The following is a 19,257-nucleotide window of genomic DNA, read 5'->3' as shown; positions in this document are numbered from 1 at the left end:
AAATGTGGCCATAATTAGTATTTTTCTCATTTTCTTGCACTATTATATTGTTTTTGTTGACCTGTTAAAATAAAGGTTTAAGAAAAAAAATAGTATTTCTGTCTATAATCACTTTCTGAAAATAGAGAAACATACTGTTGTTGCCAATGGACAAATGAGTTGTTAAGGTACAGTCCTCCTTAGCAACCTCAGCAACCATGGAAACAATTAGCACAGTGAACAGTGAATCTAATTTATGATTGTAAAAATAGCAAAGCTGCAGCGCTAATTCCTTCTTTCCTTGATTTGCCCTTGACTGCCCAGATTTCCACCAAAGTGCATGGGTTTGTATGGCAATATAGCAGTGTTTGTATAGGAGAAGAGATTTTCACAGACCTATGGAGTTGGGTACAGTGAATATTGAGAAGGTGTACCAACCAGTGCACCTAATTTTGTAGAGTAGTTATTGTTGAAAAAAGGAGTGTAGGTCATACCATGCTTTGTAGAAGGGCGAACAGCCATTTCTAGTCCACAAATGTACTTGGACTCAGGTCCAATACCTTTAGTGGATCACATTTTACACCTTCCAATTACACTTTAGCACAGAAAAGCTTGTGATGTAAAAGAAAAGCTTCAAACACACAAAAATGTCACAAATAATAAAGGTTGTCCTGATGTCACCACACTCTCATGATTAATTTAAGGCATAAATTAAACTAACAAGAGCAGTATTTTAGGGATACCTCCCAACGGTCCTGATTTAGGTGGATCAGTTCTGATTTGAGGAGACTGGCTGTTACAGCTCCCACTGGAACCCAGATAAGCTATATATAATAGGACAATAAAAGAGGTCTTCATTTATAGCAAGCCACCTTTCCCATAGAGAGAGATGTTCTTACAGGTACTCAGATGCCCCCAGTTATTTTACTCAGAATAGTAAGAGTTTATGTTAGGTACCTGTTAAAGGCAATAGACCTTTTGCCACCTGTAAAAATTCTTCTAATTCAAGAATACAGTGAGCACTGGAGAATTGATCTGAGACAAACACACAGTTGTTTAGAATAATCAGTTCTGTTTTACTGAAACTGGTATACTAATATTTATACAGAAAACATAGCATACCCTTGTGTGGTTACATAGTATAATAATTAACACAATCCTTTACATTGTAGTTATGACCATCAATCAATTGTACAAAGACATCTGTAAATCTTTATCTTCAGACTTGACTTGTGTCCTGTTCTCTCTCATATCTCTATAAATGGGCAGCACAGTGGCTAAGTGGTTAGCACTTCTGCCTTGAGTCATGAGTTCAATTCCCGACCATTGCCTTATCTGTGAGGAGTTTGTATGTTCTCCCCGTGTTTACTTCCACACTCCAAAAACATACAGGTAGGTTAATTGGATGCTAAAAACAAAAAACACTCTCACTCTTGACACATAGGTTGTTAATCTAATTGGAACTCCTTTAGCTATAAATGTCTGTACCTTAATCATTTTGAACTAATTGGCTTCTACATTAACTATTTCTATACAAGCTATAGATTACTTAATTAAAAATAACATAACTTTTTTTACAGTACCAGAAAGCGATAAATTATTGAGACTGAAAGTAGTTATTTTAGCAGTTTTTTGAACAGCAACAAAGAACTATATATTGTAGTGCTGAATCTAGTTGTCTGTGATTCTTGTATAGACATTAATCATTGATCAAATGATATTGCTGCTTTGAATTAGGACACCTTATAAGCTAAGTACAAGATCAGTTTGAGCATTTTTGTAGTTCATAAGTGACCCTTATTGGCGTCTTCTTTTTCATACTTCATGTTATGTATATAATATCAGCAAACTATTTACTAACTCACCAGAGAACAACAGGTCCTTTAGCCTGTTCATAAACATACATTAAAGGCATGACATAAATTGTATACCCTTGTCATCTAACCATATTATGCATATCTCATAGTTTTTCCTCCCTCTCATACCTCATCTCCTTCTGACCTCTCCATCACTGTCGACAACACCTCTATCTCCCCTGTCCCCCAACTTCGCTGCCTTGGTGTCATCCTCGACTCCTTACTCTACTTTGGCCCCCACATCCTCTCTCTTGCTAAATCCTGCCGCTTCCAGCTGCGTAACATCGCTCGCATCCGGCCTTTCCTCTCCCAAGATGCCACCAAATGCCTTATCCACTCTCTGATCATCTCCCGCCTGGACTACTGCAACCTCCTCCTCACTGGCCTCCCCCACTCTCATCTCGATCCCCTTCGATCTGTTCTTAACGCTGCCGCTAGGCTTATTTTCCTTTCTCGCCGCTCCTCTTCTGTCTCCCCCCTCTACCTAGCCCTTCACTGGCTCCCATTCCCCTTCAGAATCCTCTTTAAGCTCCTCACACTCACCTACAAGGCCCTCGCCAACTCCACTGCGCCCTACATCTCCACCCTCCTCTCTATTCATGCTCCATCCCACCCTCTCCGTTCTGCCTCTGACCGTCGCCTCTCTTCCCCCCTTATAACCTCCTCCCACGCGCGTATCAAAGACTTCGCCCGCGCTGCCCCCCTGAACTGGAACAAGCTCCCTCCATCAGAACTTCCCCCAATCTGTCCAGTTTCAAACGGGCCCTAAAAACCCACCTTTTTCTTAAAGCCTTTCTGTCTCCCACTTAACTTCCTACCTTATCTTCTGCCTCCGTCCCCCTACTCTCCCTCTCTCCCCTGCGTCTCTTTGTCTGTCCACCCCTGCCCTTAGATTGTACGCTCCTCTGAGCAGGGCCATCTCTCCTCCTGTTTCCACCACTTCTAACTCTGCTCTCCAGCTACTTAGCCCTCCTCCTCGAGGGTCCTCCACCCCACGTCCACTCTCGCTCCCTCCTCCCCCCTGGGGGTCTCCCTGTCTTCCGCGCCCTCCTTCTTGGGCCCCATCATTTGTGGATCCTCCCTCCCCCTTCCCCGCCCTCTCTACCTGTGCATTGAGCTTACTGAGTTACTGTGCTTACTGTTTACTGTACTGTGCTGTCTCCCATTGTATTGTAATTTGTTTGTCCCTGTACGGCGCTGTGGATGCCTTGTGGCGCCTTATAAATAAAAATTAATAATAATAATATCTTAAATTTAAAAATTGTCCAGTACCTAAACATGCTTTCTATACAGACATTGATACACACAATAATAGCTTTTATTTTTAATACACTACATTAAGGACTTGATTTATGATTTTGTAAAGAATGAAGTATGCAATATTCATGAACCAGTCAGCATAAGTGGTAGTGCCTAGTTAATATTTTAGATGAATATTAATATTTTAGAATTTAATATAAGTGTTAAAATGTATTAAGCCAGACAGCCAGGGGGTACTCTATAATATGCAAGAAAGGAATACATATATATTACAAAGAGTTTAAACACCAACAACAGATTTAATTGCAAATTCAGCTTTTTCTGCACAGTCCTGATGATATGATGTTATGTATACAGAAACCTTTCTTTACATGGGCAACTGGGCTAAATAATCAACAAAAAAAGGACAGATGAATTCTTAATTCCTGTCTTTCCTTTTAACTATTGCTTACAGATGAAAATAGAAAGTATACAGTGTCATATTCCCATAGGAAATATCAGTTGTCAGTTTTGTGCTTGGATGCTGCACTGACTGGGTCATGTCAAGAAAGGATCTGTAAGTGTAAACCTAAGCTGGATCACATATTTAAGTGCAATGTGCATGAAATCATTTGTAGCAGAGAATAGAGGAAAAAAGAAGAATGTTGAATGGTGCACAAAATATAGTTTTTTTTCAACCTGAGATAGAAATCCCATTGCTTGATGTTGCTGAAAGTGACAAATGTCACATTGCAACAAATATATATGTTATAAACTCTGTTATTTAATATGCTTTGTGAGTCGATGATCACTGGGGAAGAAATCCTCTGGAGTTTCAAGTACGAAAATAAGTTGGATATCTGAAAATTGTTTCATATAGAGTGTCACGAACAGCACTCACCGGAGTCTGCGTAATGCATGTGTAACACAGGGTTAACCAAAACACAACCACCTGGTCTGTCTAAAATGATTAAATCCTTCCCTATCTATGCCACGCACTAGCTTTGCGATACTAATTATGCCACCACCAAGGTTTTTTTCTGACAAGAGCTGACACTCTTATTTAGGAAGCCTTCGGTTCTCCCTAGCATTAATCTAACACAATTTACTTTAATCAGAGTTCAGATAAAACCTCAATGTTCTCTTTGTTTCAATTAGGTAGCGTCTTTACCAAACTGTCGCGTGAATTCGTAAGAACACAGAGACTTGAACTTATTAAGTGTAATTTAATATGGAAAATACATCCACAATGCTTAAGATAAAAAGATAATAAAAGGCATACAAATATAAAGCAATTGTTTCTTATAAAATAAAAAGGATAAAACACAGAATTGATACCTCACTTAGAATCAAGTTTCTGGTGCTGGGAGAAGCAGAAAAAATGGGACCTCTTCAATCAAATGACTCCCTCAGAGAGAACCAAGCCACAGGACCCACAGCCCCCGTTCCTGTGAGGTCAGAACCAACAGGATGGTAGAATACAAATTAGGGTTTTATGACTCTGCTGTAGTAATACATTTAAGTCAAGTTTTATTTACACCGTCCTAACTTTTCAACCGTATGGCTTACAAACATGATTTTACCTCCACATAACATGTCATAAGTTTCCCTTCATCTGCATACCACACATTCCTCTGGTAAGTATAAGATAGAAGAAAATGATATGATATTTTCCTGTGACCCTATACAGCTTGAATCTGTCATTAACATACAACCTGGTCTCTGCAGTCGGCCTGTCTGGGGCCTCCCAAACACGTGTTAGATTTCATTGTCTTGGAAGAGATATCCTCAAAGGCTTTCACATTTGTGTCCTGCCATAAATGGTACAAGGTGCTACCCTTATCTACCAGCCCCCTCTGAGTAGTTTAACATACACAAAACCCATTGATCTAACAGCTTCTCTGAGAGCCAGGTGACACTATTTCTAGGAATAATTCACAACACCTATTTGCAGATTTATGCCTCAAAATTAGCTTGCACATGACATAGAGGTACATTTTGTAACCACAATTTTCCCACAGAAGCTTCTCATAACTACTCTGTGCTGTTGGGAGACTCTGCTTTTCCACTAGCTTGATTTCCTTTTCATATTGGGGAACAATGCTTGAAATCTGCCAGTGTGATGTAACGGCATGCGGTTTTATGTAAACAGCATGTGGTTTCATGTAAACTGCATGTGGGTTTGGACTTTCAAACTTGCCATACATGTCTTGTGGTTTGAGTTTAAGCCTCAAAACTGCAAGTAAATACATCTTGCGGTTTAGACCTTACAACCACCTGCAATTTTTGTTGTTTTTTTGAAAACCACAAACAAAATCAAACTATAATACATTTCCCCATGGACTGTAATGTTTGTCTCCTGCATCCCAATAAACCTATAGAACCATGCAAGGTCTTCACATATAGCAGCCTCTATTTCCCATAGAGCGCTATGTACTCACCAGCACTCAGTTGTCCTCAGGTGTGCAATAGTATAGGTTTATACATGGTAAGATACAAATAGAGAATATAAGAAACTAACCCCACAAAATACAAATTAATATAAAAACCTATGTTTACTAGGAGGTGGAACAATAACATAAACAGATAACAGTAAACAAATCTAATAGAGAATATGAGCAGGCGGCTAACAGAATTGTGAGAGCCACAAGCTGAGGTCTGGGTGAACAGCAGACAAGGTTAAACTGCAACAAGTAGAGGTCAGTTTGGGCGGCAGACATAATAAACAGTAAGAGGCTGAGATCAGTACAGGCAACAGAGAGAATAACCAGTAACAACCAGAAATTGAAGCATGTGGCAGGAAAGAATGATCAAAAAATGAGCAGGGGCAGTAACAGGCAGACACTAATACAATACAGAGCAAAAAAAACCCTATGCAAACTAACACTATTACAGGCAACAAGTAAATGGTGCTGACAGCCTAATAAACCCACAATGGACCAATACCAGCTGTGCATCAGTTTAGCTCTCACAGTGCTAATAAGTGTAACACCTCTTTCCAACCTCTACTGGGAATTGGTGTATGTGAATGGCATACAAGTAAGATTTCCTCTCACCCCTCTTATTCAGAACAGTGCCTTCAACTCAATCTTGGCATGGGGCTTTTCTTCTGGGGAATGTCCGCAACTACCACCACTATAACTATGACCACAAGCATGAAAACACTTTAGAGGCAAATAAAATGGTGTAGAAGCCACCCTGGCACATTTATTAGATGAGGATTGGGTAGCAACTACTTTTCTGTATTTTATTGCAAAAGTATATTTTTGACATGAAACAAGGGCATAACACAATTCAACATACAATAATAAAGGCAACAATTATTTAAATGTTAGACCTTACCTATCTTTTAGTGCCTATAGATAAGATACTTCTGACACACTAATTACTCTAGCTGGTTGGATTGCACAACAGCCTGCAGCAGTACTTCCCTTATTACATAGGTTATGCAATAATTGTTCAGTATTTTATACAGTTCACATCACACTATATCACTCTCAAACCCTTTAAATAGGTAAATGCACAATAGTACTTTTAGCCCTCATGTTGGTTCATACTAGTGACCTGTGATCCCTCACAGTCTATATGCCTAAATTGGACAGATAATCCTTGAGTCGGACACAGTTTTTTAGACTGGTGCCTTTGAATAGATACCTCTTACATCCCTGGTGATCCAGTTATCACTCTTCTCTAGAAACAATAGCACAGTTGAAAACTCTCACTCTATACCAATGTGCAACTTGAATCAAACACAGTCACTGAATAAATTATGTGTAATCACACACAGCAAGTAACAGGAAAAATCCCTTGACTCTTGAATGAATGACGCTATAGATTTCCATAGCAAATAGCACAATTTTCTTTGTAATCTCAGCAGTAAAAATTTGTTAGATCAGCAAACATCTATATCACCTAAAGCAGGTCAAACTGTCAAACCTAATCACCCTCTCTCCCTAATCTCTATTGCCCTTGCAAAGGTATCTCAGTCCAGCATTATTAAAAGGGTATAACACAAATTCACATCTTCAGGACTCCCCACAATATCCCTAAACTGGTCACTTTAAGAATAGTATCTCAGTCCACCAGCAAATAAGTAATATAATATATACTTATCTGAAATGCCTACACTCCAAAGCTCCTTGTTTGAACTCTCCTTCAATGGCTGTTGTTATCTGTCCAAAATTGCAACTTTAGGCTTCACTCCAGAATACTGTGGTCAGATCAGACTGAGACCAGTGCCAGTGAGAGCTGTTATTATATACACTCTGTGTTACAGTGAGAACAATGCAGATGGTGTGGCTTGCTTCTATTGGTAAAGGTATCAGGAAGGTCCAGAGTGCTGCAGGTCATAGGCCAGTTCAAACCAAAATATCCAAAGGTAGGGGTCATCTCTCCAGGGGTTGTGCTCTGACTTTCCCACCAAGAATCCAGTTACAACTAGTCTATAAGCATTTTATAGTCAGTATCACTTTAAGTGTTTTATTCCCTAACATCACTAACTAGAGTATGCAATGTGAGATCTCTTCTGCGAAAGATACGGACAACTGCTGAATAATAGGGGATTAAAATGATACCAGACATGATACGTTTCCAGTAACCTAGACCTTAAATAACACTAAAGTGTACATATAATCATAATATATAAACTAATAATAAGCTAAATACTATCTGCTCACAAATCACTGTGGAATGGAATCAATATAAATATGAAATATATAAATAACTAAATGTTGTACTGCGAGTGTGTTAGTGCGTATTTTACTGTGTGATCGCGCTATGCCACGTGTAGCGTGGCATACTGAGTGCAATCGCACGATAAAACAATATTAACCAATATACTTTCATTCATCCAATTATATGACTTCGACATCATTCTCATCAGTGTCAGCAGTCTTGTTGTCAGGATCATCATCCTATATAAGCTCAATGCCACTGGAATCAACCATTACAAAGTCCTGGCTACATTTGGCTACAATTCTTGTTCTGATCCCTGGCTCTGTCTGACTATGATTCTGTTTGTGATTCTTGTCTCTGTCTGACCGTTTCTGTTACCTGCCAAGTTGCCAAATACTAACTCCATTTCAGCACTCCATTCCTAGCTAAGGTGGTGGTGCCCCGAGAAAGCCATGACAGTGTACTATTACCATTTATATAACCTATTCTGTTTGGTGATGTCTGGTGGTACATCTCTCTGGTGATCTGCTACTCCACATCATTTCTGGTTTGTATCCTGACCACCAGTTGGTCAGCCCCACTCAATTCAAATGCAGTGGAAACAAGGGTAAACACAGGATTTCTAGAGGGGGTTTCCATGATACTCGACCAGAGTGAGCATGGTCATCATGAAGGAGACTAGCTATCCTTTTAGCCAGTGCTAAGCTCCTCTTATTCCCTTCCCATCTACATCAAATTGACATGTAATGCTGTGTGCAATACTATTAGGTGAACAAAGCTCCCTCTTCACGAGCAGTGTGAGGCGGAACATACCTGCCACTTGCTCTTGCTCCACCAAAATCAGGACAGTTGATAAACCGTCCTGATCTCTCCTATCTGTTCTTGCAGATTTGAACCTGATTGTCCACTTGTCACATGTTGTCAGTCTGATTGGCGACATTCACAATGGTCTTTTAATGTCAGCAATGTGATTGGCAACATCGTGAATGTCGCCAATGACACTGACGACATTGTTCACTTGTCACACAATGCAGTTGACAGCATATAGCCTGCCGACATTTTCATGTCCGCAGGTTAAGTGCCGTCATTTACAGTGTCGGAAAAATGTACTTCACCGGGTGGGGCAAATTGAGTATGATGAGAAAAATAAGGACACAATTTTGAAAGATATTCTGTCTTTATTGATATAAATGTAACAACAACAAGATTGATGTACACTCACACAATATATGATAAAAGTTGTACACTCTTAGCTTTGAAGTCACCAGACATCATTTGCTGGCCCTACCTAATGTGTCTATGAGAAATATTGTTAGAAATATTTTATTACTACACAATTGTCTTTTTCACTTTTATATATATGTTTTAATCAATATTGCGCTTTTTGTGGCCCGATGCAGATAGTATTGTGAATAATTTACACTGAAAGGTAATAAAGTGTTTTTAATAGTGAAAAATATATGTGGATTTATTGGACTGGAGTGCCTCTTTTTCAATTCTAGTCTTCATGAAAATTTTATGTTAATTCTCCCCAGCCAGGAGAAACCCTGGAGACACCAAGTCCTAAACCCTGTTCAAAACCTGTAAGTTAGTTGGATAAAATTTGCCTTGAAAAAGTTTGAGAGAACTTTTGTTGTTAATATCCCTAGCTATGTAATGTGACTGGGTTACCAGGCAAAGGGGAAGAAATATTTGATCTCCATTAAGGCAATGGTGGGATTAAGAGCTTAGTTAGCAAAGATGCATCTGTGGAGTCTTTGCCAGTCATGGCAGGGGTGGAAGCAAGTGGGGTGATCACACCCCCCTCCCCCCTAGCATACTGCCACCTCCACTGCGATCGGACTCACTGTCCATCTCACTCCTCCTCTTGAGCGTGTTGTTATCATCATGCCCCGACGGTGTCAGTGAGGAGCTGCGCTGAAAGGAGCCACTGACAGAAAAAAAGACAGAAGAAAAGAATATCATAAGAAGATAATATGAATAGAATGATGTGATGAAGGGGTTGACAAGTAGTAAGGGGTGGAGTGGGATAAAGGGCATAGTGTAATGAGGGGGGCATTGTGATGAGGGGCACAATATGATGAGGGGCACAGATTGACAGACTGTGTTATAAAAAGGGCCCAGTGATGAAACGGGGAGCAGTGTGATGAAGGGAGCCAGCATTGTAATTAAGGGGTGCAGTGTGAAGATATCACCCTTAGCTGGGATGACAGTTACCCTCTGTGGGATTCAACTCACTCGGGTAGACCAGAGAATATCCAAAATAAGTCCTTATTAGGACAGCACAACACCACAAGACTTTCACAAGATACAGGGTAATAGTAGCATGTATCCTCCAGCAGCTTCTTGTAGTCAGTTCTCCAAAGTAATATGTTCAGTCTCTTTCAGAGTCTTATGCTCCTGCAATATTACCACTACCTTTTAGCGAGACGGTTACTATGTCACCCAGCTTGGAATACTGGCTCACACAGACCCTGTCCTGGTAGTGTCCTTTTCGCTGATGTCTTGTACACCAGGGTCCTCCAAGCTAGAATCGCTCTTTTGGCATTCTGCTCTCCCTATATTCTTTGCTGTATACACAGGGAGTAGGGTCAAATGTCTCAATCCTCCGCCTTACAGCAGGGGTCTATCAGTGGATACTTTAACTGTTAGACATACTGTCTCTGTTAGCTTGATTATACAATGGAATGGCTTGACTCAGTTAGCTATTTGGCTGAATACACTAAACAAAGGGTTACAATATAACATCAAGGAATGACATATTGTATGTGCCATATTACGCATTCTGAGTCTGTGATACATTTTGATACAATAACATTTATATTGATACATGTTAATACATTTCCCAATGCTATTTCAACCAGTATATTACCGTGGAGGCACATTACATATCATCTAGAAATTCTAACCTAATTACCTTCCCTAGTTAGTATGTCTTTCTCTCTCCCTTTTTTCCAAGTAAACTAACCTAATTACCTCTCAGATTAACTGTTGACCTAGCTAACTATCGTAGGCTGCCAGCTAGCTTTGTCAAGTCACTCAGATATTGTTCTGATTACAAACTAGATCTAAGCCACACCTTATGACAATGGACATTTGAGACAAATGGTAATTACCTTAGCTAACACATGCAAATTGACTTCTGCTGTCCTATTATTTTCACGCAATATGGCAATATTCTTTTTACTTCTAATGCATACAATATTGCAGGTAATAGCAAGGGCAAAATGTACCTAATAACATGAATTAATAATACACATAATACACCGATGTTCTGGTGTATATACAAAAACTGGGCCAAGGATTAAAAAGTACATTAAACTGTGAGAAACGGGTAATGAATAAAAAGTTTCTTAAACCAGTAGCACCCTATCAATACTTTATTTGAGATTCCCGTTGCAAAGGACCCCTGGATCTTTCTCCTTTGTTACCCTCCCCCGGATCTTGATAAATTCGCCAAAAAACTGACGGCGCACATCCTCACAGCCGCCAAATCTCTTATTGCCCTCAACTGGAAGCGTGCTTCCTCTCCATCTTTTTCGGCCCTTAAAAAACAAATTTGGAATGTGGCAGCAATGGAAGAGATTACTTACCATCTACACGACAGAGGTTACGCTTTCACCCAAGTCTGGGCTCCATGGCAAATGGTGGCAAGCGCGTTTCCCTCTGATACTTGATTTCCTCGTGGAGGCCCATGTGTGGCGAGTGAGTCCCTGCTCCTGCTCTACCAACCCTTGACCCTCTAACACACATTCATTACCTTCCCCCTGACTGTACCCCTGCCTAACTTCTGTGGTCTTCCTTCCCACCCCCCCCCTCTCTTACAACCCCCCCCCCCCCAATTCTATTTTGATGTTGTCTGATCTATGTAAGATAAAGCAAGAAATAATATAAAAAACTGGTCACTTTACAGCTTAGGTTCCCCGTGGATGTCCTTCCAGGATTTGAGTACAATGTAAATGTCTTCCTATGCACACACTGTAACTTTCAGATTTTGTATCTTGTATACCTTGTATTGCTTGACCATTCAAAATAAAGAATTATAAAAAAAAAACCAGTAGCACCCCGTTTACTCACATGCAGTGTTATGAATTTGACAGTGTGATGAAGGGGAAACAATGTGATGATGGGGCAGACATATCTGTAATTTGTTGCTCTTATTGTCGTGATTTTATAGTTTTATATAATATTTTACTTAAAATAAAGCAAAGAACAAACCTGACCAAATTGCATCCTAAAATACATTAATTTGGGAGACAGGTAGTGTTGTAGGACACAGTGCCTATAGGAGTCGAGACTGGAGAGAGGGAGGAGTCAGGACTGGAGAGGGGCAGGAGTTGGGAATAATCAATAAACCCCCTCTAAGAAAAGTCTAGCTCCACCCCTGGGTAGCTGTCCCCTAAGGAGGTTTCAGCTCATGTTGGGGGTTAGCTGTTATGGAGCACTGTCAGACATGACAAGACTTATCTGCTATGATGAAATTGTGATCAACAGTCTTGTAAATACCTTAATGTCCTCTTCGTGACAGTATAGACACAATGATATTATATCGAAATAAGATGGTCCTTTTTTAGGTAGTTATTATGTAAGGATGTAATAGTAATATCAATGGCCACTTGATGGCAGTGTAGTCACAATAGAGCCAGTATGAGAAAGCTTACTATTGTTCTATATGGAAGAGCTGATGAACTAATATCTTTAGTGGGCACTATCAAACAAGCCAAAGACTATATGTGACTGAGAAATTGCTTTGTCATGTTAACCCTTTGAGGGAATGATCCTACCTCAACACCTTGGCTGCAGCTTACAGTTTGGCTTGTGCCCAGATATTTAGAGCATCTACAGTCAGTGCATGTTACACAAGGGTCTCCCAAGTTCTTACAGGTCCTGTGTGTGGGCTCCTTCTTTCGTGTCCACAGACGGTATGCACAACATTTAAATCTAATGCATTATCCTTTAAGGCCTAATGTATGGCGCTTGCACAGAGCTCGACTACTAAGGTAAGAAGTGTGCTGGGTACCAAATAAAGTGGCACAAAATATGAACAAACACCCTGTGAATTTCAGGTAGCTCTGTGGATGTTGGGCTATCAATAGCCTCCAAGTAGATTGACTTTTAACAGTAATGTTAACAGGCTCTAAAGAACTGCATCCACCATCTTCGGCCTCCAAGCCACACCCCCATGGAGATTAATATTAATGTACCTAATCACAAGTGTTAATAGGCGGGGACCTCCTATTTCATATGCTTCAGAGTAAGGTTTCATTAAGACCAGATGGACCAAAAAATGGACAACCCCTTTAACTTTGCTATTCCTCTGCATTTCCTGTATATGTATGTATGTATGTATGTATGTATGTATGTGTGTGTGTGTGTGTGTATATATATATATATATATATATATATATTTCATATTTTCATATTCAGATTTATTTTTTTTAGAATTCATTTTAAATACCACAAATATACTAAATTGTCAATCCATAAAATACTATATTGAATGCCCCCAACTTTTTCAAATTAAATTATATTACGAGCTGTACAATTCACCTGAGGGCTAACTGTTAGCTAAAGCAGATTGTCAGTGTATAATTACATTGCGCATTAAAACTGAGGCCGTGTGATTTACCTCCATGAGCTTCTTTTCCTAATGTTTCATGTTAACTCTTGTGAGTGATGTCAAACGTCTGGTAAGCTATACTAATCAAAGTCCTCGTGTTTTAGATAATTAAAACTTAAAACTGAATTAACTTGAAAAGCCAAATTAGTAGCACAAGGGACATCAACATGACACTTCCTAGAATAGTGAAATGCAGATAACCTCTAGATTACTTATCTTCGCCTTGTGTTAAACAAATACAGGGAGAGGCAACACAATATCACATCAATAATTAAAACACATGTTGCTTGTTTTTGTATCATCAGGTTACACTTTCTTCCAAGCCATTTATTTTTATTTAAGACTTGAAGTTCTGGAAGTATTGAAAATGCTAAACAGTTATGAAATTATTCTACAATGTGGTCTATTTAAGACTAGAGAAATTACAATGTCAAAGATGGTTTGCCTTAAACAATTTAGAAACTCCTGACACACCTGATTAATTTGTTTTATCCGTTCCTCCACATTATTAATTTATCTCCTTCAGTAGCGACCTTTCAGGTGAAGAATGATACACAAAAGAAGTTGTCCAGTAGGAATGGAAAAGTAAAATATCAATGTCCAGACAATGGATGTATCTCTATCGAAACAATGAGGTATACAAATTAGATCCTTAACAAAGAAAACATAAAAAAATCAGCTGGCAAAAACAAGCGTCAAACCTGACCAGAAGATTGAGATACCTCAAGCTCTTATCTTTTATTTACTGTTTTTTTAGTGAAAGCAAGTGGAATAAGGTATTTTAATTTTAAGTGCACCAAATAATTCAGAGAAGGAAAGACTGTGAAAAAAACCTGAGGAGCATTTTTTTAAGATTAATAGTGCAACCTACTGACCCCCAAAGCGGAGAGCTTTGGGATAGCTGGATCTCGCTGCAATAACACCCTCCTCCTTCATTATATGTCCTTGGGTTGTATAAATCATAAATGTTGACAGCCAGTGAGTGATTTTGACACAGATTAGCCTGTGTTTGATAGTGAAAGGTCTTTTATGCTGGAGAGGGCAGCTTGTGATGTTGGTTTTAAGCTGGAGAAAGTGGCACAGTTGGTTGTCAGTTTTAAACCATGTTTTGACTATTAGTTTTAAGCATAATGTCCATTTAAGCTTGGGATTTTTTAAGCAAAAATGTAAGATGGAAAAAAATTGAATACAAAGAGCACTTATATTATATGTAAATTTAAAATAATTGGGCTACTGAAAATTGTGTAAAGGACTTTTGTTTATATATATATATATATATATATATATATATATATATATATATATATATAAGCGGCAACTGTAGCAGTAAATTAGGGTATTACAAACCCTCATTTTACTGGACTTATTGCCTGTACTTATTTACATATATGTGCAACTAAGACTTCTACGTTTTATGTACATATTCAATGGCAGCTTTATTACTTGTTCACAGCAGTGTTCTAGGGCCGATCCTTTTTCTGTGTGTTTATTTCTAGAGAACGCCTTCCCTTCTAGTACCTGCTGTCATTTATAAATGGATTGGGCAACATCCATTTTGTGTTTTCCTGGAATTTCCAAGAGGGATGAGTATTGTCAGGATTATAATTATATAAATAATAATAATTTTAATGTCAATGAGGGAAAAACATCATGTTATTCAATGCTAGTGAGAGAGTGGACAATGACATATTTGCAATGTGAAATAACTATAGCCTTTCAATTCAAGCGTTAGTGACTATAGTCCTCAGTAATTATCATTTTTCCATTGAGTCTACAGAACATCTTTAATCAGCAGAAGTTATTAATAGAATGGCTTTCAGTGTAAATGTGCAGTTGCAATTTTACCATTATATACACTGTCTTTATTATATTTTCCTTCACCCAATCCAAAGACCATTATGTCTTTTCTTTGATAAATAATTGCATTGCAATGAAGTCAGCAAACAATACACTTAGTTTCATAAGTTAGCTTATCATCCTTGATTGATATAACTGCTACTTATTTTAGGCAATAGTGATTACAGATGCAATAATGATTAAAGAGGCCTTAATTCAAGCATTCTCCTGAGGCTACCTATGCACTAATGAACTTCTAGTGGGTTGAAGCTATTATGTTCTGCTAATTATGTTGCTAGATGCTGTGTACATCATGTGACACCCATACCATAGTTCCAGTAGTAGTATTTTATTTCCTTATTTTTTAAGCAGTTATTTTTACATTTATTTCTTTTAAATTTTACAATCTGTTTATAGGATAGTTATACTCTGAAACCGGGATTGCTTATATATAGTAAAGTTAGCATAAATAAACCTTAATAAAACCATATAATCTATGAGAGGCATTTACCATATTGATGTAAAATGTATTGCCACCCATAGACCTCAATGTAATTAGACCCAGTGGTGAAAGTATTATGAAATATGATACTTTCTTGGCTTTTCCAAATTGTATCTTTTGAATAAAGCACCTTTTAGACAGGTGAGTAACATTGCTTACATGTTAGTAGCCAGAAGACGCATTTTTTAAATGTTCCATACACTATGCTGTCTATTTCACAGTAACAAAGTCAAGATGAAAATAGTATTGGGGAGTAGCTGTGGATAAACTTGTGTTGATTTTAATACAGAAGAAAGTACTATTAATGCTATAACACCATATGCAGTAGCAATATTACAGAATTAAACAACAAAACAATGTATAGATTTGATCAACATTATTGACTGAGTCTATGTAACTTACAAGCTTTGAGGATACAATGATTCATTCTTCAAGCGTAAGGCAATTGGTAAATGTTAGACTGAAGATCAGCCCTTTGTTTCTTTACAGTTTTCAAAGTAATATTTTATCTGTAAACTAATTTAGCTCTTAAAAGTCAGTGCCTTTGAAAGGAAAAGAGAAAAACTACATTTACTTTGCTGTTTATACAGTATGACAAAACAAAGACTTAAAAGATGTGAATTACCTATAAAATATAAAGCATTTCTTTGAATAGAATCAACATATCAGAGAATGTGTATGTTCTGAGAATAAGAACATTTGTACATCTAATCTGATGCCTTACCAACGGCTTACAAACACAATGATAGCAATCATTTTCATAATAATACGATCAGAGATTAAAGTCATGAATTCTGCATTAAAAGGCCACAAGATGCTCCATCTGATCTCCTTGCTTTTCCTTCATGTTTAAGTGATATGCAGTGTAATCCAATAGCACAGGTGCAGTACAGGATGAAAATGAAAGGCAGATCAGTCAATATATCAGGCTCCAAGTGAATGTCGGCACGAGACTGAAAAAGGGAAAGTCATAAAATGTGTTGCCAACAAAACACTAAGAAAACCCAATTACATTAACCACAACTCGTGCAGGGAGAGTCTGCTGTCCAGCTTGATTCAGTAGTAGACAATCCAGACCATTGCAATGGGGAAAAAAAAGAAAAGTCGTTTAGAGATTATAATGGAAGATGGTGAGTAGACAAAATAATGTACCGTACTTTAAATGTTAATTATATAAATAGCACATGTGTTTGTGGATTGGATTACAATGACGTGGGGGCTATTGGAATATGTTTTGATGGTGATGATAATACAAAGGTTAAACAATATTTGTACATGCTTCAGTTAAAACATTCATGACACAATGGCTGCAGGGTTAATGCATCTTGTTAATGTTTCAATAACAACTAATTTAGTATATGTGTGGTGGGCAGAAACGTAATAAAATACTCTCCTAATGTTGACATGCAGTTTCACTTTTTTCGCAGTTGGTATTGAAATTGATGGACATCTGGATACTGATTCCGATACGGATGGTGAGTATTCTGTTAAAAATAACTTATTCATGTGTACTATTATTTACATTATTTAGCACCAATATGTTCCACAGAAACGTGCAAGGCCAGACGATTGTGTAGATAATTACAATATACCAGAACATTATTATTACAGCCACAAATATCTCTGCAAAATAAAATCCCATAAGGTTAAGTTATTGCAAAAAGGATGCTCTGCAAGTCAGTCTTTTTCTGTGTGTCTTTCTGCATTTTAATTACTTCACAGAAGTAATTGTAGGGAATGTAACACAACCACAGGTAAAGGGCTGGGAGAATGCATTTTTCTATTGTATTGTATAATATTATTATTGTATGTAAGTCCAATTTTGCATATAATAGAAATTATTTATATATTAGGACAGTAACTGGATTTCCAATAATTAATGCCTTTAATACTTGATTTCATTTACCCTATCAAATATTTTATTCTATTATGAGCAAAGCCAAAGTTCATTAAACAGATAAAGTATTCTCTCTTCTGACTCCAAACTTCAAACAACTTTCCCCACGGTAAAACAACAGCAGAATGTGTCTTTAGAAAAGGATTGACCAGCTAAGCTCTGGATACACCATTTAGCAAGTGCTTTCCACACTACAAAAGTGTAACAGAACCAGATTTTTACTTTAAAAAAAACCCTACAGAAAACTACAAATAGTGTTTGATGGTACAAAGCTCAGTTATAGCTGAGGGAATTACTGTCATTTTTGTGAAGGTCTTTGCTTCCCAATCTTTGCCACTTGGAGACTTTAGTACAGTAGCCGGCTAGATTGCTTAGGTAGGAAATTGAGATAAAACATGGAAATATCTATGGAAATGAACCTGTTTGTTATGTTAAGAGGAAAAAAGGCTATAAGAAATCAATAAATATTTTTATTTGTACAGTATGTACACCAGGTATTTATTTTACCAATTTTGTTGTCGGGTTTGATTTAAAATAGTGCAATAGAATGTACAGCCATGCATTCATATTATTAGAAATTAGTTTCCCTGCTTATCAGATACTGTGGGTCTTCTAATAATGTACAGCAGGGCACTATGAATCGACTCATCAGGAATCGCCTGGCAAAGCCTGATGAATGCATCAAGGCCCCAATTGACTGGAGGTGGAATCAGGGAAAGTGACCTACTCTCTCTGGAGTCCGGGTGACTCCTCAAACTTCGGGAGTCTCCTGGAAGTTCCAGGAAAATAGACGAATATGTCTGTGCTGTCTTTTTCCCCTTTTACCATGCACTTTCCAGAAACATGATAGTGCAAATTGTCTGTGTGCAAGGCATGTTCTTTGGACAGCGAACTTATTTGTGGTGTTTAAAATAAGCACAACTGCACATTGAAATTATTTTGTGTCACATTACTTTTGTTTTGTAAGTGATTCTACAATGTCTTCTATTTTTCTTTATTAAAGTGCACCAGCCATCTCCACATAAAAACTACATTAATGTTTTTAAATTATCAGCCAAGGATTTGTTTAATTTACTGCTTGTTAAACTAGAAAGGAAGTAAAGTAATTACAATTTCCACCCTCTTTCATTTTTAGCATGATATATTTTGTGAAACTGTAATGTTTGTAAAGGTCACAACTCCTGGGTGACTTCAAATACCCTTATCATATATATCAATGTCACATTTCTATTATGTAAATGGTAAAAGCAAATTGTATATAGGTCATCTAGATGCTACCAGGGCTACCAAAGCTGCTTTAAGACATTAGAGGACCCCTTATAACACAGAGGTCTAATGTACAGATATATATCAATGTCCCAGTAAACACAATTTTCACAGGAAAGCAATGTAAACTAAAAATGCACACTATTTAAATTTCCACCAATACAAATGATGTTGCTATTGAGAGGATTCCTGCATATTAGGATTTCTCAGTAACAGCTAATTGCTCTTCCGCAGCTAGGAATAAATTAAGCACAAACTTACTGTTGATGAGTAGAACTTAGGCTGCCAGGACAAATGTTAGGTCTAGTTCGAGGCTAAAGAATAAAATGTAACTAGGTTTAGGTTTTGGGCTAAGTCATGGATTAATATCTAGGTTATTAGTAAGAAC

General features: G+C 37.8%; 1 protein-coding gene across 1 annotated transcript in view; it reads left to right on the top strand.

The window, feature by feature from the left end:
• The window catches only part of LOC142159454 (transmembrane channel-like protein 2), a 165,312-nt gene that overhangs the window by 13,151 nt on the left and 132,904 nt on the right, over positions 1-19,257 (top strand). Inside the window, exon 6 of the mRNA XM_075214356.1 lies at positions 17,134-17,181. Coding sequence (XP_075070457.1) covers positions 17,134-17,181 — 48 coding nt within the window. The remainder of the gene's footprint in view (positions 1-17,133; positions 17,182-19,257) is intronic.

The sequence above is a fragment of the Mixophyes fleayi genome, chromosome 5 (genome assembly GCF_038048845.1).
Source record: "Mixophyes fleayi isolate aMixFle1 chromosome 5, aMixFle1.hap1, whole genome shotgun sequence".
Lineage (NCBI taxonomy): Eukaryota > Metazoa > Chordata > Amphibia > Anura > Limnodynastidae > Mixophyes > Mixophyes fleayi.
The sequence above is the reverse complement of the archived record's forward strand: the minus strand, read 5'-3'. Positions and strand labels throughout refer to the sequence as shown.